Below are 27345 nucleotides of genomic sequence, written 5' to 3'. Positions count from 1 at the left end.
TCAAACCACCATCTCATAATAACAAAGGTCAGTTGTGTCCCATTCCTTAAGTCTCACACACAAATTTATCTCAGGCAGTTCCAGGGACATACAGGTGACCGTGAGGACTATTGGTAAGTTCTGAAATTACGACTCTGCATCTTGCTCAGCTGGAATGCAAAGCTACCAGCAGGAATGCAGATTGTACTTCCATTTTTTTCTGAAGTGCACTATATAATTGCTCTGGTTTTGGCCATGAGGGGTGAGGTCTGGAGCCATGTGGGCTTGTCTACGTTGCTATTCCATAGCAGCTACAGCATGGATGGTGTGGAAGTGAGGAACTCTGGCTTCCAGGAAGGAGAGGTGGGGCTTCAGGTCAAGAGAGAGCCTGGAGGGAGGGGAAACTCATCCATCATTGCTGATTGTCACCAAGACCTCAGTGAGCATTTGCATGTGAATCACCCTCTTTTGTACACTTTTGTTAGTAATATTGCTGCTGTTTCTTTTTCTTATCTCTGCCTTTTGCATATCCCACCAGAGGGGGCAGGAGAGCGGCTCAGGGTTTTCTTATTAGTGTGAGTACTAAACCAGGGAATACCGATCCTAAAACACAACAGTAATCCATGGCAAATTTTATATTCCCGGTGAAAATGTGAAGCAGAAATGTCAAGCAATATCAATCAATAATTTGATCAGTTCAGCAAATTGTAACTCCTCAGCACGGAATAAAAGTTTATAATATATAGTTCCTTGAAAAAAAATTTAGTGTTTTTTTTATTTTATTTTTAAATGTGCACACGAACAGCAGTATTGTACATTTTCATCTGAACTATTTTTCTCTATGTGCAAAAATGTTCCTTTCATAGATGTTAGTCTTTCTACAATAGAGCTGCTTCATCTGCAAACTAAGAAACCCCTAAGAATGTAAACAGAAAGGCAGCAAATTACTCACCTGCATTGGAGCCTGTCAAGTTGTAACGTGCATTCAGCTTTTTAATGATATTTTCATGGATCTGATACCAGTCACTCTCTGTGTTGCACCTAGAAAAATTATAACTTTTTAAATTCTGAAATGGGAACACAAGTTTATTAGACCAACTTCACAACACATCCCTAAATAAATCCTCTTTGGCTCATGAAACAAATAACACAATAGGAGCTAACAAAGCCCCAATCAAACTGCCTGTCTCAATGGAAACAGTGCCCTTGCCATTTGAGAGAGGCACCATGAAACACCTGCTTCGTGTGCCAAAGGATGGGAAAAAGAAAGGAACAACTATGCTGAGGAACTCAGCCATGACCAAGTTCATTTCTGTATAGATCTATCCTTCAGGGCTAACCCACACAGAAATCTATCTTGTGACACTCCAAAGAGGACACAGAACTCAGAGCCGGTCTTAGTAAACAGAAAAATCTGTGCTGTACACTTCAAAGTTACTTTAAAAGTTGTTGTCTTCAGGAGGTAGTCAATGAAAGAGCAAATTACATTTCAGTATACATTAAGAAAATAGCTGGTTTTCCATAAGGAAAACCTGACTGTGATGAAAACCTGACTCTAATGATCACTTTTCAAAGTCTAGACTTGAATTAGTCTGAGTATTAAATCTGATTTCTAGTGATCCTTCTTCCATTGTATTTGTTATCTTAAACAGGCAAATTTTTTGAAAAACCCAAAATATACTAGGTAGACAAAACTAACAATTTGTTAACCAAGAGTGAACATTTATCTGACTTTAATGTCCTGGGAGTTTAAATAAGAGCCAGCCCACCTGCCCACTGTTACACTAAGCTGCTTTTCTGCAGCACTGATTCCAGCAGTTCTAATTCACCACAGATGGAGACAGGAAAGACACCCATGCCTTCAAGGTTTGAGTGCTACCCCTGGGAAGGGCAGAACTTTATCATATACATGACAATATGTGTCCCAGGTATATGTAATTAGACCAGACCACTCCACAGAACAGTTCTTATTATAACGTCCAAGATCAGCAGGAAATTGCATGCATTGAATTGCTACTAGAAAATTGAACTTTCTGCCAATTGCTATCGGCCAAAATCCACTATCTAATCAAGCACTCATTTTTAAACCTACTTTTGATTTTTCATTCTCCAGCACTAACTGCCTTCTATATTTTTGTTATTCCCATTATGTAGTTGCTTTATTTCACAAAAAGATACTCTGCCTGCTTTTTTTTCTGTAGCTACAAAGTACTTCCACTAGGTGCCTTGGCAGCACAAGGCACTTGAAGTCCAAAAAGCACTTTATGCTGTATAATAAGAGCTCCAGAATAATGTGAAAAATGCTGATACATACACAAATCCCTCAAAGGATGTGGCCTTTACCTTTAATATTACCCCACTTTATAAACACACCTGTAGAACTAGCCAAAATTTCCACACTGTGATAAAAAAAGCCAAAAAACTCAGTTACTGTGCATTTTAGGAAAAGAAAGGAGATACAGCTATTTAGTCACACTGCATTTAACACCACTGATTCTGATGCAAATGACTCCAAGGACTTTCAAAAATTAAGAAAAAAAAATAATTTCTTACATGTAGACTTTTAAGACAAGGTCATCCTTTGAATCTCCTGCCAGCAAATCTGCAATGCTGAGCACTGCACAGCCAAAGGGCCGTCTGTACTGCACATTGCAGGCGTTTTTCTTTTCTCCAGCTCCCATTCGTCCTGCCAAACAAAACACACATTTGATGCATCATCCATGGAACTGTGTCTCTCCACACCACAGAAGGGAGGCAGCAAGCAATCCAGCTCACACAACGCCAAGTGCACTCCCACTGGGAGCCTACCTGGTCCATCTTTGTGCTACATTCAGACAGCAGATGGTACAGCAAGTCCACTAAGTATGTGGTGATCCTGAAAGGTCTCAGACCAGAAGTTCTGCTCATCCTCTAGTGACCCTCACTCAGCAAACACCACTCTGTAACACCCAGTCCAGACACTATCCCAACTAACACCCAATCCTCATGACACTATCACATTAAATTTAGAGTTCGGACATGACAGAGTGTTCAACAATTGCTGTCTGGTAAGAACAATTTTACTGTGGCTGTTGTGACCCATCATTTATGTGAGGTGTGATTGAACCATTACAATTTGGTAATCAAATGCTATTTCCTTATAGGCAACTGGAAAGCATGGGGATAATTGACCAGTTACAGAGAAATAAAGAAGATATGAAACACAGGGAGAAAAGATGACACAGGGCAGAAGAACAATTTATGGTAAGGAAGGAAAGAAGGCAATCAAGGAAAAGAGATTTGAAACAAAATATTTTTTCTAGCCTTTTCTATTTGATTTAAATACAATTTATCAATCTTCCCACTGTGTTCCTGACATTTCAAATTGCCCTCTTTCTATCAGTTTTATTCAATTGTGCACTAGCAGTTATGTATCTTTTCCACCAAGTCTTAATTTCTGTCCAAAAAAACCTATGGCTGCAGCTGCTACAGGGCAACATCTCCTCCAAATATCCCTATGCATCACAGCAGTTTGAAGAGTAATTGTTCATTTTTACACCACAAAGCAGATAAATATTGTTTTAGCTTTTTAATATTTCAGTGGTTCACATATAAACTTGACTGTGAATGTATTTGAAACTCATACAACTGGAAAAATCCTACTCTTCAGTATCTTTAAAACATTTATTCTTCTAATTGTACTTACATCAGAATTTATCATATCTTTTCTAAAATCTTGCCAAAAAACCACAACACTGTATTTTGATGAAACATCAAATTAGTATAAAAATGCACCGAAAATTATTTCTCACGGCTGTAAAATAAAGAAACAATTCAGTAACAATTTGTTAGTTTGTAACAAATTGTTTCTGAACTCAGCATAAGTTACAGTGACTACACTTCAAACCAAAATGCCTTTCAAAAATAGCAAGAAAAATTATATTTAGAACTGCACTGATGCAACAAAAGGCAGTTTACAAAGAAAACAATACATCTAAAGAGGTCAGAAGCCGACCCAAAGATTATTGTTTCACATCAGTACAGCCCAGAGAAAAAAAGTACACAAACATACACTTTTCTTCTCCTCCACTTTTTTTTTCTAGAGGACTTGATAGCTGTCTATAGCATCAGAGATTAAAATTTTTATGAAATATTGTCCATTATTTTCACTTCTCCTCCTTTTCAAAGGAGCCAGGAAGAAGACAAAATTTATCTGAACAATATCAAACCTACATCAGATATTAGATACAAATGAGGTAAACTAAATGGCCATACAAGCTTTTCTATGTTCAAAGGATGCTTGAAATTCAACTTCAGAACAAGAATGGACTCCCCAATGACAACTGCATCATCTTAACACAGTTCATCTTGGACACTTTCATTTTGTTTTGTGATAGTGACAAAGTATCCTGCATCTAAACTCAGTTAGCAGTATACTTGATAAAAAACACAAAACAATGCTGAGAAATCCAAGTAATTTTTCCAACAAAAACCAGGCATTTTCTTTTCGAAAAGTTTATTCCAAAATCTAGCTATTATAGCAAATCCAAAAGCTAGCCCCAAGCAGTTTTCTTTTATCTGCTGCCAAATGTCTAACAAATAAAACATTATACCTACCAATTCGGATAATGTGCACAGTGATATAGATGTCCTTCCTGAGTTCACTGCTACCCAAATCCTGCACAAGATCAGAACCTCATTATTTATGACTCCCGATCAAAATGCAACATTTAAAGAGAGCTGTACACACTGCTTTCACTGCCAGTGAGTTCATTTATACAACATTGACAAATCCCTTCAACACTCTAAATTGGCAGCCATGCACTCCAAGTGAGTGTCCTAAAACATCCTGGTTAGAATTTGCTGTAATGGAGCAAAATCAGTGGGAGGGCACACAGACTTGCTGCGTGCCTTAGGCAGCAGTGATGCATTTGTGCAATTCCAAATATTCTGGAAGTCCAGAAAGTGCTGCACAAATAATTGTTTGGTGTAAAAAGTACAAGGAGGAAACATAACTGGTCTCTGTTGCAGAGAGAATGACTGGTACATATGACTACATGGAAGTTCAATGAGTGTCCACATACTGCCATAAACCATTCAAATTAGGGGTTCACCCAGACCCTTCAGCCCCTCAAACCAGCCTGTTGAGTTGATGTTCATAGCAATGTACAAGCTTAGGGAGCAGCTCTGAGTCAACCACACAACAACAATTTAATCCAACTTCTATTCTCAACATTCAGCACAAAAAAAAAAAAAAGATTGAGATTAGGAAGAACTCACCACAAAGAGAGAACAGTGTCTTTCAGGCTTTTCTGGACATTTTGGCAAACCATTTCTATTCAGTCTTAAAAAAAATCTTTCACTGTAAGAAAACAAGTATGACAGATATGTTGAACAACACTACAGCAAAAGTAGATCTCATTTTGATCTTATTTCCAGATGCAACCTTTCTCAAGATAAAAACAAATGAAATAATTTCTTTCTGAAAGTCTCAGATGTATGAATAAAAAAAAAGGGAGATGCTAGTGAAGGGTGGTGATTAACCTAATCACCTAAGAAAACTGCGAAAAACTCAATACAAAATAGAAATGACTGATTGTTGTTTGAAAGAATGATATTGTACATCCTAGTGCACAGAGAAACACAAGCAACAAAATCCATTTATCCTAGAACTAAAATTAGATGTGTAGTAAGTTGGTATTGATTCTTGCTAAACAAATGTCAACATCAACATGTTTGTATTCAACCAATATTCTTTTTCATACGTAGGATGGTGATTGTAGAAGACATTTTTCTTACACAACTCCGTTAAAACCTCTTACTACAGTACACTGGTTTAGCAGTTTTGTAAGAGTCTTGAAAGTTCCAGCAGGGCAAATTTCATTTTTGAAATCCTGTTTTGCAATCTACTGTGGGGTGTTAAGTGCTACAGTTGATGCAAGTTTTAACACTGATAGTAGGGAGATGCAGAGAATTCTTATTTCCAAATGGAAGAGGGCACAAGAATACACTGGAAGCGAAATTATTTTTTCAAGTATTTCCATTAGATAGTAGTATTTATGGATAAACTCTATGCAAACCTGGCAATTCTTGCATGGTAATAGTATGAACAAGCCAACCTTCCATGCTTTGGATAATTTTCTCTGAGACACAGCCTCATAAGAAATGTCACAATCATATTTCTGTAGTGAAAGATGTGGAAGATGGAAAAGGCAAATAAGTGTTACAGACATTTCCCTTCACCCTCTCACCCCCAGCCCCAGCTGGCCAGACACATGAGTCTGGATGTCCTGTAATACTCAATCAGAAATAAACTTTCATAAGTACACCTATTTTTTTTTTCTCAGCTGTATCCACATCTTCTCCTTATTCCAGAAGCTAAACATGGTTTACCACTGCTCAATATCAAGCATAGATTTTCAAAATGCAGCTGGAAAATCACTAGGAATATGTTGGATAAGATCCATCTCAATAGAGACTAATTAAATCTTTATTGCACCAGCATTTGCCTTGTAGAAAATCTGCATTGATCACTCACAGAATCAGTCATTCACATTAAAAGGGACCTCAAAGGGCCTCTATATCCAAACTCCTGCTCAGTGTGGGGTCAGCTATCAGGTCAGATTAGCTTGCTCAGAGCTTTAGCCACTTGGGTCATGAAAACCTTCAGCTATGGAAACCACAAAGGCTCTCTCTCAAAAACCCATTCCAATGTCTGACTGTCCTCAATTTTTCTTCACCTCCAGATGCATATCTTGCTTCAGTCTGTGTCCCTGGTCTCTCACTGTTCCACCACTGATATCATTGATCTTCTTGTAGGTAAATGGGGACAAACTTTTACTGGGGACTGTTGCCATAGGACAAGGGAAAATGACTATAAACTAAAAGACGATTGATTCAGACTAGAAATAAGAAAGAATTTTTTTACAATGGCAGTGGTAAAACACTGGTACAAGTTTTTCAGTGAGGCAATAGATGCCCCACCATGGAAATACTCAGTCATGTTGGACAGGGTTCTGACCAGCAAGACTCCAAGACTCTATGATCCCGGAGGACTTTTCCAACCTTAATGACTCTGTGACCATGCCTCAGCTCGTTGCAGAGGGGCTGAATTAGATGACTTTAAAGGTCCCTTCTGACCCAAAACATTCTACGCATCTGTGATTATTATGTGATTTAGCTCCCCTCAAAACTGCTTCTTCTCCAGTCTGAGCAAGCTCCACTGATTCAACCTGACCTCCCAGTGCAGGAGCACCTGTCCACAAACAATGTGAGGCAATCTGCTGAACTCACTTTGGCTCATTGATATTGGTCTTGAAGGACCCAAAACTGGCATGGTGTGACCAGTGCTGAGCAGGGGACGATCACTTCCCATAAGGAACTGGCTGCATTCTTGTTGACAGAACCCAGGATGCTGTAACACTCTAGAGCACACTTCTTGAGAGCTATTTCTGGAGAAAGCTCTATGCTTTTATGTGCCAGCTTTCCAGGCTGAACAACTAAATATTTAAGACTTTCTTAATGAGATTCTTTGAAAAAAATCATGCAATCTTCAGCTGTACAGCTTTTTTATCAGAGACCATAAAAGGCAGAACCTAAGTAACAGTAGAGTGGAGCTCACATGTCAAAGTACATGAAAATGTTATTTCTTCAACAAAATGCTATTTTATTTTTCTCATTCACTTTTTATGATACAGCAAACTTCTGCAGCTTAGGTCTCCATAAGAACAATAAAATTGAGTTTTAAAGACTGTTTATGTAAGTGTATTTTTACAGAGAAACAAGCTGGTATTTTGCTGTTTGATTTACAACTGGTTTCAAAATAATTATGCCTTTTCATTTAGAATTGAGCTAATTTGCAATATTGGAAAATACAGTAAAAAAAAGTGCAGAGCTTTGTTTATAGGTCTCACACAAAATTACTGTACATTGAATAAGAATTATTTTATATTATATTTATTATATTACCAAAGTAGCTAAAGTTTTAGGACCACATTATGTGTGGCACCTCTCCAAACTGGATACAAATGAAAAAGTCTGTTCCAGAAGTAACAGAGCTTCTGTGCACTTGGTATGTGTCAATAAAAATTTGGCCAGTAAAGATGATTCTGAACTTCACCACATTATCTTCAGTCTGTATAACAATTTGAAAGCAATACCTACATACATACACATCACATCTCACTATGTTTTTGTCTTTAATACAAATGCTAGATATGTTGGTTCAAAGAAAAATACCATTCATAAGATATCTTCATAGTTTACCTGTTAACTGGGAAATTGGAAGTGTATTCTGTATTTAATTAAGTTTATATTCCACACAAACAAAGGCATATCTTTTGAAGGCTTCCTATTCACTGTCCACTACAATATGAAATTTTCAAGCTCTGCTTAAACTCACAGATCATGAGATTACGATTCACAACACAACTAAAAGCCAAAGACTTCTGTGATGCCACAAAGAAATATACTGATTGCAACAGATATGTAATGGCTATGCAGATCTACTTTCCTCATCTGCATTTGAAATTTTCTTTCACTGAAGCACAGGACTCAGTGGCAATGAAAAAAGCAAACCAAAAACAATAACAACAACAAAAAAAATCTTTATCCTTGCTTGGTGCTTTATGATAGCCTTTTTTTTCACTAGAAACATGACAGAACCAGTTACACCTCAGACTAAAATGGTTATCTTTGAACATTTCCAGGGAGCAAATGCAAGCAGTTGGACTTGTGAGATTACAAGACCAAAATGGCATTGTTATATCTACATACATAGAGCATGGGCATTTATATACCATTTCAAAGGATTTCTGTAGAGACCAGCAGGTTGGAAAAAGTGTTAGGGAAAGTAAATAGCCTTCATAAAACAAAATAAAGACAGACTTCCCAAGATCTGAAAGTTTGGCTTCAAACAGCAGTAAAAATCTCAGAGGGTTAAACCTAGAGCTAGTATCTTACTGCACAGCAGTCTTCTCAGCAGTCAGCTACACGTACATAGATACAGCAAATATACACAGCAGTACCACAAAGCAGAAATACCTCTTCTTTGTGTTAAGACAACTTGATTTTAGTTTAGACTACAACAAACTTTTCATGAGCACCAATCTCGCCACTTAAACACGTCGTACACATTTAAACTCAGCTGGCTTCCTACTGAAAATAAGGAAATAACTAATGCTGGAGAGATTAATTTAAGAAGGTCAACAAGGGATTTTTGTACTGTAACTTCTCATGCATTAGCAGAGTAACAACATGTTCCAAATCTGCAGGCTTAACAGATGCATTTTAAAGGAACATGGTTAAAAACTGTTCTATTTTCATATGTGACCCCTATTTCCTTAGTATTAGCAGGAAAATATTACCAGTCACATGGTACCAGTCTAGACAGATTGCTTGCTCTATGATTTATAAACACACTATCAAAAAAAAAAAAAAATCTGGCCAGATTTATACCACATGGCATATTCTTGTGGCAAAACTATGACATCTAATAGTCATAATTCTCAGTACAGCTCCACTTTCAGACATCTTTATAAATGCTCTCTACTTGAAAATAGGTTACAGTGATTTCCAAAGCAAACAATGAGGAGCAATAAGAGAATTCTGCCACATAATTCACCACCTCAAGTTTATTACATTCCAGAACACTGTCAATGGATGTTCAGTAGGAACCTGAATCTGAATTGACTTCATTTACAGCTGAAGGCTCAGTGGTTTCGTAAAACCCAGATCAGACACAAAATGTTACCCTCACACTTAGTGGTGGAATACAGAGGAGTGTTGAACAACACATCATAAGTTACTGAAGGATCATAAAAGCCTTCAAGTATATCTTTAACCAGAGAATAACTGAATGATAATGTGCCAACATGACTTAACAGTACTAGCTGATTCACAGTAAGTCAGGTCCTGGATTGCATCTGTTATGTACTTAAAAAACAGTCCCAATTTTCTAACTGTAAAATACAAGGCAATAAGCAAAGGGGGACAGAAAAGGAAGAATGAGTACTATAAAAATGTCAGCCAATTTCAGATAAAGATCAAAGCAAAAATACTAACAAAAAACCACAAAACAATCTCATTATGGCACATCGAAGCTTATCTTTCTGTCCCCTAGCCATGCTGACAACATGAGGGAAGAAGAAAAAAAGCATTCAAAGAGTGTTCATAGATTTATGCAGTGGAGCCAAATTTCCCTAGGTTAGCTGTACAGTCAACAAGGAAAAAAAAAGCAGAAAAGGGGATTGGAGGAAAAGCAAAACAGATTTACATAGCTAAATCAAGCTCCTGCTCTCATCCTCTTTTACCTCTTTATTAACTGAAGATAGCCTAGAGAAAGCAGTTTTTATTACAGATTTTATGAACATAACCCATATTATTTTAGATATTTTCACCTGTATTTTAAATGAAAGATGGCATCATACATTTCTTAAAAGAGCTAGAAAGCATTAATTTTAAATTACTTTTCATGACGTACCAAGAGCCAGAGGAAGATGACAGTTTAAAAAGAGAATACTGTTTTTAGGAATCTATCAGCATGTATTTACAACTAAAGAAAAAACATAGACCAGAAGCTGAAGCCTTCACTGATCTTAGTCTGCTACCAGGGATAAACATTTTGCATCACAGCATTACCAGCACACAGACCTACAGATCCTTTAAGCTGAATTACAGTCTTGATTATTATCCTAGTCAATGACTGAGCTAACAGCATGGATACAAGCAGATTTGCAGTATCTTCCCCCAAAGATTAAACCTGAAGGGAGCAGGAGAAGTTGGTAGAGTGAAGGGAAACAATAGCATTTAAGAAAATTCCCCTTCCTCCAACATCCCCTGGCCTCCTAAACCTTGGAGGTTTACAAGCAGCAAGCCTGTATTTTGTGTCAATCCTAACATGCCTTTTGCTGGTAGCCAGTGTGACTGCAATATGGCTCTCATGAGATGATCTGTAAACCAACTATATATATATATATATATATATATATATACACACATATATACATACACACACTTCAATATAGCCCACAGTCACCTAAATCTGGTGCATACATGTCATGTCTGGTTCACATACTCCTACTCCAACACTGCATTTATTTCTGAATGTTGTGTAAGCCCCACCAGCCACATGACAGGTCACCTCTTCCAGTGTTTTCACCATCACATTTAAAACCAGTTATTTCTCCTGTCAGTTTTCAATTTTTACAATAGAATCAGTAAGAAGGTTATTTGTAAAGGCATATGAGCAGCATAATTGATACCACAGGTTCCTCTTGGGTTGGTTTGTCTACTTTAAAAACGTGTTCATCTATACAAGCTCAGATCAAAGATCTATATAAGCTAGCACCCTTAGTCCAACTACAGCAAGTAGAAGATATTTGAGGAAGAATCTTTAAACAGTGGATAAGAGGGTGGATTTGTTTCACTGAAAATGGCTCTTTGTGAGAGGAACTGAACTACATCATGAAATACAACTAATTTCTAACACACCCTCATTCCTGGGAGGGCTTATGAAAGGTAAAATTAAATGAAGCTCTGTCTACCCTAAAATACAAACCCAAACATTCTCAGAAGCATTTTCTTGCTAGACTACAATTGTGCCCTTTTTTTTTTAGGAGCTCATTCCTCATATCTACCTCATTTTACTTATTCACAAATGCAACTTGTTGTAAAATCACATCCAGCAGCTCCCACACACAGGCTGAATAGGACAGTCTAAGCCATCAGGCCAAAGAAGCATCAATTCCTCAAAAAATACTTGAACTAGCCTGAATGAAAATGTTAGTTCTCTTGCAATTCAAGAATGGCCAGTATTTAAAGGGCAATTCGTCAAAACTGTCTCATTAATAATAAAGCATTGCAAAAAGTCAGACAAAATAAATGATTTGTAAAAGTGCTGTGGTTTAACCCCAGTTGGTAGCTCAGTCACCAGCCCACTCTCCCACAGTGGGGTGGGGGAGAGAATCAGAAGGGTAAAAGTCAGAAAGCTTGTGGGTTAATGTAAAGGGAGTCTACACAAAGAAGAAGCCACACAGACATTCACCACTTCCCATGAGCCGGCAAGTGTCCAGCCATTCCCAGAAAAACAGGGCTCCATGAGAGGTAACAGTGAGTTAGGAAGATGAATGCCATTACTCCCCTGCCTTTCCTTCTCTCCTTGCTCCAGCATTCTATACTGAGCATGATGTCCAATGGTGTGAGATACCCATCCCTGGCGTTGGGGCAGTTGGGGTCAGCTGTCCTGATTGTATCCCTTTCCAACTCCTTGTGCACCCCCAGCCTCCTCACTGGCAGGGTGAGGAGCAGAAAAGGACTAACCCTGTATAAATTCTGTTGAGAATAGTAAAACATCCCTGTGCTACCAGCACTGTCCTCAGAACCAATCCGAAGCACAGCCCCATGCCAGCTACTGTAATGACAATGAACACCACTTCAGCCAAAACCAGCACAAAACAGATGTATTACTGAAACTACTAGAACCTCTTACAAAGCAGGATGAAGTGTTTTGATCTCCTGGTGCTGTGGGTAACCCAAACTATCATTGCATTCCTGTGCTGGGCACCATCTCGGAAAGCCTCAGATGGCATTTTACCTTTGTGTCCCTACATTGTCACTGGTGGGGGCCACCATCTCAGGAGAGGGTGATACCCTGCCAATTTGGGTTCATTCCCCCATTATTCCCCCTTCCTGAGATTCAGCAATTTGGTAACTAGTGATTATTTACTGGTTGTTTTTTTTTTGCCTGTTGCTGTTCCACTTGTTAGTAAACTGTCATTTTTTCACTGATCCCTACTCACATTTCTTCCTTATTGGTGGAAAGGGATTGGTTGAAACTCAGGGGAGTTAACTCATTTTAGAGTGTACACCTCCTTAAATTGTCTAAAACCAAAATACCCAGCAATGAAGGCTAATCTTAATCTGTAGAAAATATCTTCTTACAGAAACTACCATAAAGCCAAACATTAGGCCGGAGGACACAGTTGTGTCAAACATGCTTTCAGACACCTTCTTCCCACTAGATGACTCCTATCTGTTTATACTCTTGTTGTTGATGAATATGTAAAACTGAGCTATGAGTAGAATTAGTCAATTCTGAGGGAGAAATAGCATATATATTTGCTACTGATATTGGTATCCCTGCCCATGGCAGGGAGGATGGAACTAGATAATCTTCTGGATACCCTTCCAATCAAACCATGATTGCATGGTATCTGAAAACTAAAAAAGTTAAAATATCAATAAGTACAAAGGAGAGACAGGACAGACCTGTAGAAATATTTGTAACATACCAACGCACTGATTTTGAAATTTCTCATTAGTCCTGGTACATTCCTGTGAAGAGTTTCTAAATCCAAAACAGATTTCAGGTCGAAACCTGAAATCAGACTTAGGGAAAGAACAGAAAAGTCAAGCAAGCTTGAATACCCATGGGATACCTAAGAGGCTCAAGTCCTGTGTTTGATTATGGAATGCTGATTAGATTACAGGTCAGTATAATAGCTACAGCAAGTAACTGTTTTGTAAAACATGTAAAACAACAAATGTAAACATGTAAAACAATATGTAGAACATGTAAAAAACCAAATGACAATGTACTAAAGAGGGCACACTGACTGACTTGGCGGTGCTCCCATGCTCTCGCCTCTGGAGGAACCCCACAGCAGGCAGTTCAAGTTCAATTCTCAAGCAAAGAAGCAGAATTCAATTGAGGCACATCCTTCACTTTCCTGGTTTGACTGGGACCATGAAATACTCTTTTAGCTGATCTCCACTGACAACTCCCACTCCAAAATATCTCCACATTTAGGATCCAAGCAGAAAGACTTTCACTGCTGCACTATTCCTCCCAAGAAAAGGCTAACAGCCTAAGAGCCTCTATATGACCTGACTATATTCCTGCACATAGGAATCTTACTGCTCACAATGAGTAATTGGAAAAAAATTATGCACATTTTTTAAGGGGAAGCTTTTTAAGTTTCTGGAACTTCAGGCTTCTTTTTTAAGGTGCTTTTTGTAAGCCAAATGACAGCTGTACTAATATTTTCTTGTCCAAAATGATGTGAAAATTAGCATGTATCTTAGAGCTAGCAATGAAATAATTAAGCCTGTTTATATACTGTGTGTATATAAACATATATCAATATATAGGATGACATAATTTAAAAAAATAGTAACCACAGTCAGAAATGTATATACCAAGTCAGCCCTCTAAAGAGGTATTTTTATTCCAAATGCATAAAAGATTGCTACAAGAGTAGTGGCTGCTCTCTTGTCAAAGTGACCTTTACGTTTTCTTGAGGTGTTTCAACCTTCCTGCTAAAATTAGGACTAACTCTTGAATTCACAGGACGTAAATAAAGCTAGGCTGGTTTTGTTTAATTTTTGCTTCTAAGGAGTAGCAAAGTGACAGGGCAGTTACTGACTAAACTAGAATGAAGGACTCCTTTAAGCGTCTGCTAGCCAGAAAAACCAAGATGCTTCATCTCTCCTGCATCTATGAGGCATACATACATATATAAAAACAGATACATGCATTGATTTTGTGTAATTCACTGTAGCACAGTTTTAATACTGTGCAAGATTAGATATTTTTGTGAACACAGCACAGGAAATTGAAAACAACACTGAACTACCCTAAGCTGTGATCCACTATGAGTGCAATCATGCTTTTGTGGAAATACTGTAACAGAAAAGTAGCCCTGAGCTAATTCATGGCTCAGGTTCCCATGGGTTGTTCCCTTTATCAGAACAGTTTCTAGCTCCTTTATCTTAAATCCCTGCACTGCTTAGCAGGCACATCTGCATGGAAAAAGTCAGGATTCAAGAGTACCTCAAGACAAAAAGCATCCATGGATAATGTGGAGGTATCTGAGCAATAATTTCCAAGGAACAGTATCAGTGAGGTGAAGGTTAAACACACTAAAAATAGTATTTTATGGGAAATAGGTGGAGTAGGTTATCACCTAACAATAGATTAAAAATTCTAGGGAGCACCTGGATTGTGCTCCTAATATAAATAATTCACATTGCTGAAAAAGTACAACAAAGTCCAGTCTGACCTCTGCCTTTAGTCATTGCTCACACCTCCCAGAAATTCTGTGCTATTGGTACCAGGTCATTACGTCTGAGGCACAGTTAAAACACATCTTTAAACAAAAAAATACCACATACACTTTTTTTCCCCCCAGAATGATACTAATTCTCATAGATAATGTTAGAAACAAACCCCTGTCTTTATGCAGGGTTATTTATTAATAGAGCCCTGAATTTCCATGACATTCAGAGACGCAACATGGTGCTGCATCTACGCAGGACTTAAATATCAAACAATCAAATATAGAAAAAGAAACCATATGCAAAGCAGAAAATCTTAATACCAACTAATGTGTATGCACGTATGCTCATATATAAAATTATTTTCACCATCTCTCTCCAGCTTTTGTACTTGAGATACATTGCACCATTTGAAATTATTTCCAAATCTGGATTTAAAATGTCCTCAGAATTATTTTCCAAACCTAATTTGTTTTCATCTCTCATGTCAGAATAAAATAAAGAAACAAGAGTAAGAAAAGAAGATGGAAAGTAATAACAGACTCACACATTGTAGACCTGGGCATCTGATAGACACCAAGTCAAACATAAACTAGAAATGTGCCCTTGCAGTACAGGAGGCCAATGATATCCTGGGATGCATTAGACAGAGCATTGCCAGCAGGATAAGGGAAGTGATCCTTTTCCTCTCTACTCAGCACTGGTTATATCACACTTGGACATGATTAAGGGACTGGATAGAATGCTCTACAGCTGGGACTGTTTAGCTTGGAGAAGGGAAAGCTCAGAGGGGATCTTATTAATAAATTGGAATATATCTGGAGAAAAGGTGCAAAGAAGACAGTCAAGCAAATTTCAGTCGTTCCCAGTGAGACAATGGACATAAACTGAAGCACAGGAGGTTCCCACTAAGCACCAGGGAACAAATTCTTTACTGACAGAGGTGTCTGAGCACTGGCACAGGTTGCCCAGGGAGATTGTAAATCTCCATCCTTGGAGATATTCAAGAGCCATCTGGACAAGATTCTGGGGAACCTGCTCTAGAGTAGTTAGACCAGATGATTTCTGGACTTTCTTATCAGCTCAACCATTCCATGATTTTGTGCTTATGTGTAAGTACCACATACAGGCAGCCCAGACAGACAGCAAGGTCACTTGGGTCTTCATGGAAATATGATTTTTTACAGTCTCTTCCATCTTCCACCTCTGAAAGTTAGTAACTGTCATGATGCAACATTATGCCACTTGCTTGCTTCCCCAGAAGTTCCAAATGACTATAATTAATGAACTATCCCTCACAACAACATGTGACATGTTTCTTGTGAGCCAGAGGGTCAAGGTTGAAAGTACTGCACCTTTTTATCAACTTGCACTGAAGTTGCAAGGCTACAGCTTCAGAAATATAATCTCCATCTCCTTTATGGTCTAGAGCTCAACATGACTTGGAAGCAACGAAGAATTTATTTGAGTCTCCTGCATTTAGAGTGCTGATGTCTGGAGTACTGCTTCTAAGTAAACTAGATATTGAAAGTCAAGTGTAACTCATTTCTGTGCTTAAAATAATATGAGTCTTTGAGCTCCAATACAAGAGAGACCATAGGGATATATTAGAAAAAAGACATCTTGGGTTGTCAGTAGTGAACCTTCAGGGTAGAGAAAATGTATTATTAGCTTGATTCTAGAGGAATCCAAGCCCTTCCTTGCTGTTGTTAACAGTAAGGGTGAGTTGAGTAAACTTTACTTGGAGTGATGGCTAAAAGTACGGTTCTTTGAGATGAGCAGTTCTCTGGTTTGAAGATGCTGATGGAGGTTGCAAAATATGTCTTTAAACATTCTCTTACTATACCAAAATCCTTTTAACATTGTTGTAGAATAAGCGGGAAAAATTGACAGTATGTTTTTTCAAAAACTGTTGAAAAAACAGCAGTGTTATGTTGTTTTAAAAACAGTAGTGTTATGTTGTTTTAAAAACTAAAACACCAAGTAGTAGTGAATATTTTGACTAATTAATGTGGATTTCAGCTTTTGGCAACTGATTTCACTGAATTAAATGAATAACAAAACTGAAATAAGAAAGAAATAAAAAGATTGCTGATGTGAATGCCGCTAAAAGGTGACATTGAGAGTACAACAAAGGAAGGTTAATCTTATCCTTTGGTATGGTCTGGAGTTTACACAATCATTAAGGATATAATCAAAAGCTTACAAAAATTGCAGTTTGCTTTCACTGGCCTTGGATAAACAGCCTATTCTCTTTGTGCTGTTTAAGAATCTCTTCTCATTTGAGGGCAATATGATAGTTACAAACAAGGTTGTTCAAGGTGATAGTAAAAGGAGGATTAGCATGCCAACTTATCTCTGCTCCCCACACAGATGGGGCCAGAGGCATCAATCATTTCTGATAAGATGTTCATATCATATTGACACAGACACAAAATGTGTCTGTGTCAATGAAAGAAAATCTCAACAGGCTCCATCTTACTGAAGTGCTGCCTTGAAATTTTCCCACTACTAGCACTGCTACTTAGAGAAAAGGAAAATGGTTTAGAAGGCTACACAAGAACTATGGGTCATTTTACAGATTTAAGAATTTTTGCAGCAATATGTTGGCATAAGATAGAGGCACAAACTCTACACAAATGCAAAGCCAATGGGACTCTGAGCAGGAGACAATGCAACATTTTTATACACACTCATCAATGCCAAGAACAGGGGCCCCAGTCTGAACTGAACAAATGTAGGCAGCAGCCTTAACACCCTCCATTCCCTTTTTTGTAATACACTACCCAGTGTTGCTGGTATTTTCAAAATTCTCCTGAAAAAAAAAAACCAGGCGAGATCGCTAGATGGTAATGTGCTACATATATTAATACAGTCTTATGGCATCTACACTGGAAAGGTAGGAATTTCAGAGGACATGGGGATAACTTGATTTTTTGAACACAGTCATCTGGCAAATGTTTTCCTTGGACTTTTTTGCTTTGTTTTTTTTTTTTTTTTAATAGAAGCAGAATATTCATATAGCAACAAAAAAAGTTAATAGCCTCAGTGAATAATGTACATTGCCTAGAAAACAGCTAAGCTCTTATTTTGTCCCTTGCCACTTGTTAAACTGATTCTATTAAATCTAATAAGTGTGATCTTTCCAGGATCTGATAGGAAAAAAAAACCAATATATTTTTGATTAAATGATTGGTGTTCTTAGAGCTCCAGTGTAAATATGCCCCCTGGCTATACTAAGGTCATCACTGTTGAAAAAAATGCTGTATTGAGTAGCTGATATTTGTACATGTAAACAGAAAGCACAGACTGCCATCATCATCTTTGATTTCTCTGAAAAAGTGCCAATGCAAAATTTGTAACTGTGTAACCCCATGAAGTACTTATCATTGGCTTTTTAAGTGTGATCTCACTGCTGAAAGAAAAGTTTGTGTCACTAACTTCTGTTTGGGTAAGAGAAAAAGATATCCTCAAAGCTAACAATCATCACCACACTCACACTCTAAATGCTGAGACTCTATATAATCACCTTCATATTCCAAGGAATAGAAGAACTTCTAAAACTTCACACACTACAAAAAAACCCCACCCATTACAACTGATTTATAAAGCAGCTAGTAAAGAACATCAGAACACAGGATTGCTGCAGTGTGCTGAAATGTTGCAAACACACCTTTCCAGATTTCGTTTGGATCTGTAACAAGGGCCTCTTACCTACTGTTTCCCACATTAAATCAATTGCACTCAGGGTTCTATAATCCCTTTGAACTCTGAAATTGTTTTTGCAATGTGATTGTAGTAGAAACAATTATGTCCCAAAGCACAGCTGAGTTACTCTTTTTACAGAACTTTCTCCCATCCAAACTATGATCCTGTAATATCCATCTTACATGGACTATTTTATGATCTACATGATCAAGTTGAATTAGGTACTTTTGAAGACAATCTTCTGATCATCTCCACATTTTGATTCACAAGCCAGAGCTATGAATCCAGACTAGAACATATGCTGCTGCCACTCAGTCCACACAGCCACAGATTTAGCACGCAGTGAAAGCCTTAAAGCATTTACACATGAACATTGGGTCTAGCATGAGCTGCTGCTCTACAAATCCACTCCTGCTGGCTGGGACTACTTGCATAAGTAAACAGCAGTCTTAGACTTTCAAACTCTTGATTTGCTGACAACAAAATTATATTTTATAGAAACAAATCTTCAAGGCTCTTTACCAAATTGGTAAGTCCTTCTGATTTTGCTTTTCTCAAACATTTGTGCAACATGCCAGATTCCAGAACAGATTTTATAAAAACATTTCTTTAACAACGTGAAATACCAGTACAGATCGAGATAGAGTGTGTTCGAGCTCATACACTTTAGGAACAACTCCAAGTAGACAGTAAAAGCTCAGCAGCGGCCAGAAAAATAGGATTGAACTAAAAGACAAACAAATCTCATGAGTTGTGACCATGGACCTCTTTCATTTTCCAGCTACAGTAACAGCACCTCTCTACAACTGCATATGCTAAAAGGCATCCTTTCGGATTCTATACTAGTGAAATTAGTTCTAAAATTTAAGTGTCATCATTATAGTATTTTATTTTCTTAAAGAACCAAAAATACCCAAGGAACACACAAACTGGGCTTCTGACCTTAACAGAAATAAAAGAGGAACATAAACATACGGTTAGAAGACATAAGAGCACATAAACCAAAGAATTGTACTGGAACAAGCCATATGGCTGTATCATGTTAAAGCACTGCCACTCACACTTGCTCTACCCCACTCAGGGGCTATTACTGTTCTAGGAAAGGAAACTGCAAAGCAGAAGGAAGGGGAGACAAATGGAACACAATGCAAAAACACCAGGGAAAACTCCAGGAACAATCAGGGGCTGACTTCAGCTGTTTATTGTTAATTTAGGCGATAGCAAAAATTATTCCTAGCAGCTAGTTTAGTCAGAAAATATGGATATATACATATGCATACAGAGCAAGTGAAATTAGCATGCACCAATTAAGTAGAAAATGAATGACTTACAACTGTAGCCTTAATAAGAATAAGCCTATCATGACTCAGATTTAACTACTTGACTTAAATACTGACAGTTTTTGTGCTTCCTTGGAAGTAGAATATTCACATTCAGAAAAAGCCTTTTAGAGTGGGAAGGCACATATTAGACAATTATTTTTATATAGGCACAGTCTGGAAAATAATATTTATTATTATTGCTTATTAACAGCAACAATAAAGTCACAGATAAGCCTGTATTTTATTATTACCCCTAACTTAATACAACAGGACTGCCATTATTGTGGATGCCAACATATTTTGAAACAGTTATTTTTAACAGCAATTTCCAACAACAAAAGAACATTCTGGAGGAAAGTACAATCTCATCCTGTCCCAAACAAATGGAAAATTATCCCAAAAGAGTATTTACCTCTAGATTAGTGAAGTTGGTAGAAAACCATTCCTATTGCCCAAAGTGGGTGCTGATCTCACTAAGTTAGGTGTAAGCGAGGCATAACAGCCCTTACCAATCCAGAGAAATCTTTAGTTAGAAAGTGTGAAAACAAAAAAATCTTGAAGCATCACTGATTTTTTTCTGTCACTATCTGATACCAGATTTCTGCTCTGGGGAAGTTACTAATGCCTTTCAAAATCAGTTTTTCACATCTCATGAAAAACCTATTATCTAATTCTTAGTATATGTCGGAAAAATTATGAGCATTTATACATGCTGTTAAAGACAAAAAAAATATTTGAGAGTAGTCTAGCTATAAATATACTTAATTTTTCTTTTATTCGTAGAATCATAAAATGGTTTGGGTTGCAGCACACCTTAAAAATCATCTAACGATGTCCTATTCAAAACACTACAGGAATACTAAGATACATTATCAAAACCAGAATAATTGTTAAATGATTTTATGGCTTTAGTTTCCATCTCTTTACTTATTTTAAAAGGTGCTATCCTAAAAATGCACTGGTAGGTCCCACAATGAGAGCACCAATGTTTATGTTTAATTAGGAGAATATTCCTTAACCAATACATTGCCTACCACAACATATCTGCTCTATTTAAACTAAAAAAAAAAATCAACACATAGTGAAAACCAGTAAATTTGTACATTTATCTATTTATCAGGTAATTTTGATCTGACTACCCTAAATCCTTAGCAAATATTTAAGAGCAAATTCAGAGTGTTTTTTTCCTATAGATTTCACGCTTAAGGGTGGATGTCAAAAACTCAGAGAACTAATATTGAGAATTTATATCCTATATGATTTCAATATCAACTCTTTCTGAACTTGAAGCCTCAAATTTTACTGAGTTCTAAAGTAGTGAAGCAGAAAACAAAAAAGAAACAGGATAGATTCAGATCAAAATGACTTCAGGGTACACTGAGCAGCTCCTTAATCAATCCCATCTATGGATCCTAAGGAGCTATCCAAAATGCCCTAAAGAAGATGCAGACATTCACCAGCTGAATTGCTTTCTAGGTTTTGCTGACTTTAACTAGCAACTAGTTACTGGACTTGCAATTCACACAAAGATCTTAAGTTTAGATGTCTTTGGATCTGGATTCCAATCCTGAAGTCCACTGATTCATCATGAAACCTTCTGAAATCAGACAAAAAGGAAAGCATTGGTCTATGTCTTAATATTGGCATCTTACTTGTGACTGCAGAAAGATACATCCATCTACACAGATTCCAGAGGTGATGCTGGTGGTCTGCTCCTCCCCCTGCCATCCACCTGAAGACATACTTGTACTTAATTTCAGGACTAATTCATGTCTAGTGAGGCACAACTACTCAGAGAAACAAAAGATGATGAAGAGGAGCAAATTCTGAATTTAAATATAAAGCACTTTGGGGATTCTCCAAAATTTATATTTAAATAAAGAGGAACAAGAGTGCAGTGTAGGTGAAGAATAGATTTATATCAGTAGGTATGGTTTTTTCTCTAAGAGAAAAAAGACCAATTTCTCTCTCTGCCTTTGAATATTCAAACTTATCCTATCTGCCAAAGAATCTGAACTGTCTCTTAAGCCACAGCAATCTACATTAATATATTTTATAAAGTGTAAAAGCAATTAAAATGACTACTGTTCTACTTTTCCTCATCTGCTTGTCTCTACAAAGACAAACAGTACCTACATTGCATCATGTTAGAATCCACTTCTGCCAAAAACACTTACTAAATGTGAGTGGCAAAACATGTGGGTCACAAGAATTAGAGAGAAGTTTTGTGCTGGCATTCAGGCGCATAGCTTTCAATTTGATATCTAGTCTTTTTTCTACTTTATATATCTGTATTCTTTTAATCTGTTCTTAGCATGCAATGATACTATATTTCCTTATTAGACACTCAATCCTGGTCCCACTAAGCCAATGCAAGAACTGTTAACACACTGTCCTCTCTCCTCATACCTCGGTTTGCCTCAGTCGTTACAGAATGCTTTTTTTCAGGGAGAACCTATAACTGTGCAACAAGAGAAAGTTCCACTATCTTTCATTGCTCAGTGGATATTTTCCTAAGTCTGATAATTTCTTATTATTGCACAAGAAAACTGTAGTTTAAAATGGGCTAGTGAAAACCCTATTCTTGCACTATAATACAAAGCTCAGCTATCTAACCATACATTCCCTATGTTATGAATTACATTCCTTTTACCTTACTTTCCAATGCATCGACTTTTCCACAGGAAAGCATGGACTTTTCTTGCACTAGTCTGGACTGGAAATACTATTCCTTTTTAGACAGACTTTCCTCACCTCAGTATCTACAATTGCTATTCTGTTTACTGTGATATTTGAACAAATACTGCTGTTCAAACAGTTGAATGTATGATACTGATAACATAAAAACAACAAAAAAAAAAAGCTGGGGAAAAAGATATTCAATCAATTAAAGAAATAAACAGACAATGTTGCTTCTAGTCCTCCAACCATCTTTTAAAGCTGCTATTTTAATTGCATATACCTGAGATTAGAAAAAATAAAATAGATTTATTAGAGACCGATATATTGATATAGAGAGATGTTACAACTGCAGGCCCACCTGAGAAGAAGCTATGCTACAGAGCTGACTTGTTTTATATCAATTTGTATGAGCTAGACAATGAACACTCTATTATGCATTTTAACAGTCTCGTTAAAATAAACAGGATTACCCACCTAGGAAAGCTTGGTAGACACACAGTGCTTGCCAAATTCAACATATAAAGCAGCAAAGTCCAAAGAAATAAAGTCCAAAAAATTCTAACAACATAAGCAATGGTTTAGAGAAATACATTTTAAGTCATTTATATTCATATACTTCTATCTTTACCTGTGCTAGTAACAAGTTTCATTGGTTCTTCTCATTACATTATTCCACAGGACCAAAAACAATGACTTGGGAAATCAATGGACAGATGACACAACTGGCTTCAGAGTGTGAGGTCCTACATCCTAAGGTGTAAGGATCTGTACTACAGTACACACAGCTTTTGACCAGCACTGTTGCTAGAAATGAGCACAAGAGTCTGCATATCCAAGCTCCTCAACTCCCCTGCTGCCCATGGGCTTTGGCATCACTGCAGGGCGTGAAATGTGGGGGCTGGGGACTCTACCTCCTCCTCATCATCATCCTTCTGAGGGAGAGTGTCCATATCAAGCGTGCATCAGCAAGGGCCTAAAGAACTCTGAAATATCCCACCCATTTGTATTGAATAAAAAATATACATTGTACCACACTGTTGTGCACCACAACCAGCCAGCTTTGGTTTAAGTCTGTAATAAACCACTTAAGTCACTTCCACATCCAGTCCAGACAGACCAGATAAGGATCCATCTTGGACAACTCTGCATTCCAGAGTTCATTCTGGGATACAGATTTACTATGCATTTAATTTGTTCTTGTGAAAGCTCCCTTAGGTTTAGCTTTTCCAGGATGTTGAGAAGTTTGTTTGTTTCTTGGGAGGGTTTTTTGTTGTGTTTGTTGGGGTTTTTTTGTTACAGTATGGTATGTTTGTTTGAATTGCAGATGGTGCAAACTACCTTCACAAAGCTTATCCTGTCATTTCCCCCATACCCTAGAAGGCAGTTTGGATTTGTAACAACACATTTCTTCAAGAATTGCCAGTAATGGGATGAGGAAGTTCACAGCAGCTGAAAACAGACACTGGAGTCAGGAATCAATAGCTAAAGGTCAGATCACAGCAAGCACGCGAGAAACAACTCTAGAATTTGTGCTTTCATGTAACATGAAACCAAATCCATTTGCTTTCACACCACCACCACTGCCTTAACCTTGTTTTCAGCAATCCATATCACCCCAAATTGTTTTCTGTCAAGGTCTGCAGCTCTCTCGTAAATCTATCACCTGCTGTGGCATTCATTGGAGTGAACACAAACAACATGTCCTGATGCACTTTAATTCTCAGAAACTACAGGAAACTGAATTTTCGTGACAACTGTCTGAAGTGCAGGCCATAATGAAATGTCAGTATTTAACAGCCAACACTGTTAACACTAGCTGTGTATACATGATCTCACTAACTGTAAAAATTAATGTACTCAATATACTCTTCCTTTAAAGTACTGGTTACTTATTTTGCCTGCACTGCAAAGCACAGACATAATTTTGTCAAATTCAGCCCAACTTCCACATTCTTCCACAAACTCCTATTGTCATATTTAAGATAACAGCTGTGGAAAGGATTCAGGCTGGAGAAATTCATGGAAAATTGCCTCCTGTGGGAGGGCCCCCAGGCTGGAGCAGAGGAAGAGTGTGAGGAGGAGGAGGGAGTGGCAGAGAATGAGTGACCAACTGACCACAGCTCCAATTTTTAGTCCTCTGTACTGCCAGGGTGGATGTAGGAGAGAAAATCAGGAATGAAGCTGAGCACAGGAAGAAGGGAGAAGTGGGATGGAAGATGTTTGAAGGTTTGGGTTTATTTCTCATAATCCTACTATGATACGATTGGTAATAAATTAATTTTCCCCATGTCAAGTCTGTTTTATTTGTGACGGTAATTGGTGAGTGATTTCTCCCTGTCCTTATCTTGACCTGTGAGCCTTTTGTTCTATTTTCTGTCCCCTGTCCAGATGAGGAGGGGAGTGACAGGGTGGCTGTGGCTGGCTGGAGGCCAGGGTCAACCCACCACACCCATCACCACTGCACAGCCATTTAATGCTTCAGACTTCCTGGCGCATTCCTCAAACGGAACTCACTGGGCTCTTGCACCAACTGCACTCTCCTCCTGTGCTCATATTTATCAAATGCACAGTGGCTTCACTACTAGTCACTCCCAAGTTCTCTCTCTCAGCCAGAATTCTGAAAATAGATGTGGCTACTGAATATTTTAAAAATCAAAGGTTATCAGGTCTCTCACAGAATTTAAACTCTAGGACAGATTGATTTTGACAGTTTCACTGAAGAGCCAGCACTTTCTCATAGAAGCAAAGGCTACTTTTATAAAAAATATGCTTAGGTCACTGGCTAAGGGCAGCCCTCCAATCTCATGCACCAAGGTGAATTCCTCTTATAAGTATCACAGAGAAAGCAAAAGTTCGAAGTTTTAAATGTGCACTGACTAGGAGAGATGAAAATAGGGATATTAAAAATTAGCATTCTGTATGCATACATGTATATATACTTCTATACAAAAAAACAACTGAAAGTTTAAATAAATAAACAAGACAGATGTACACATTTTTGTAAACCTTAAATGACACTACAAATCATTAGACGTAACAACTAAATTTCAGAAGGAAGCAAGATATTCTCATGAAACAATAACACCTTGCCCTTGTTTCTAAATGTGGAATTTGTTACCTGGACCAAAATACACAGTATTTACTATAAAATTTTGTAAAATCAGTGTTTAAATAGAAATCATATGGTACCTGATGGGTCGATTTTCTTTACTATCAAAGAGTGAAAAGATTACTTCCAGTTCCTCTCCCAGATTGGAGCACATTAAACTCTTCATCTGAACAAAAAGATGGTGGCTGCTAGCTGGCACTGGTGTGTCTTTTTTTCGATGGCGATGTTCCATCTAAAAATACCACAAAAACAGTGACCAGTTTGAGTCAATTACAAAATTCTCAAAACAAAAAGAGGTAAAATATGTAATGTAGAACTACTTTCTTACTCCAAATTAGTAACTTAGAAATTTTTTTTGTAATTTAATACTAACTTGTATTTTTCCCTTTCTCTTTTTTTCTTTTGCATCTGAGAAAGAAGACACAGGGATTTTGCTTTCCTAGTGTTACACTTCATTATAGTTATCTAGGTGAAAAACAGTAATCTCTAGAAGTTTTGGTTTTTTTTACTCTGAAAGTGTCAAGACACTTAAAAGCATTTTGCTTTAACACCACAGTATTTTTTAGCTGGTTTAAACCGGTAGTGATCTGATATTCCACTATTCAAACTCATAAAAAAATGTTTTTACAGAAGACTAAATACCAGTATTTTCAACTGGGGAAAAGCAATCATCCCCGCAATTTATGATCTCTGGCAAACTGCTTTATACAAGCTAATAAATTGTCTTGATTTGACATCACAGTTTATACCTTCTGCATTTTAGTCACCCATTAAGAGAAGGACAATATTAAGTTGTAATATCCCTCTCTTACATTGTAACAAAAATAATTTTAAACAGCAATCTTTCTAAGCTACATAGTCTTCATACTGAGGTTATCTTTTCCCCCCGTTTTTATTTTTCAAAGTACAGTCCATGAGTGCCATTACTAGTTTTCTGAGTTATTTTTCCTCTGTATATTTCTCCTTACAATTAATGGTTCCTCACTGTATTTCACCTAGTGCTTCAACAGGATTCCATAATATTACATATTACTTTGAAATTACTCAAAGTTATACTGATTCTAGCACTAAGAATTTACTATTAGGCTTGACACTACAAGTCAACAATACAAGTAAAATACATCCTAAAAATTATTACAAAAATACATTATTATTTCAGAGCCACAAAAAATTGTAGCAATGATGGTTTTGGGGGGCTTGTACTTAAATACAAAAGTTATAATAAATAAAATTCAGCTTAAATACAAGCTTAGTCTTAAGCACATAAGGCTCAGAACTGTGTATCTGTAACAGCTGCAGTATTTCAATACTGCTAAAGCCTACATAAATGAATTGGCAAGTTTTCTTAGACCTCGCTGGAGATTTAATCAGAATAAGAAATATCAGTGCTGGTTTTAGTAGATCAAGATGGGCTTTTACACCCAAAGGAAAGCTTTCTTATGCAATTTAACTGCTATTTACATTAATATATTAGAAAGTACCAAGAGCCCAGTATGATTAATTGTGACAATA

At 37.3% G+C, this 27345-nt stretch overlaps 1 protein-coding gene across 4 annotated transcripts in view; it reads right to left on the bottom strand.

The window, feature by feature from the left end:
- Window positions 1–27345, bottom strand: part of DOCK4 (dedicator of cytokinesis 4) — a 222853-nt gene that overhangs the window by 107411 nt on the left and 88097 nt on the right. For all 4 annotated transcript variants that reach the window (XM_038154588.1, XM_038154590.1, XM_038154589.1 and 1 more), the window contains exons 8-12: window positions 25914–26065; window positions 5239–5320; window positions 4576–4636; window positions 2533–2665; window positions 932–1020 (exon numbers count right to left, since the gene is read on the bottom strand). In XM_038154588.1, coding sequence (XP_038010516.1) covers window positions 932–1020; window positions 2533–2665; window positions 4576–4636; window positions 5239–5320; window positions 25914–26065 — 517 coding nt within the window. The remainder of the gene's footprint in view (window positions 1–931; window positions 1021–2532; window positions 2666–4575; window positions 4637–5238; window positions 5321–25913; window positions 26066–27345) is intronic.

This window comes from Motacilla alba, chromosome 1A (genome assembly GCF_015832195.1).
Source record: "Motacilla alba alba isolate MOTALB_02 chromosome 1A, Motacilla_alba_V1.0_pri, whole genome shotgun sequence".
Taxonomy (NCBI): domain Eukaryota; kingdom Metazoa; phylum Chordata; class Aves; order Passeriformes; family Motacillidae; genus Motacilla; species Motacilla alba.
The sequence above is the reverse complement of the archived record's forward strand: the minus strand, read 5'-3'. Positions and strand labels throughout refer to the sequence as shown.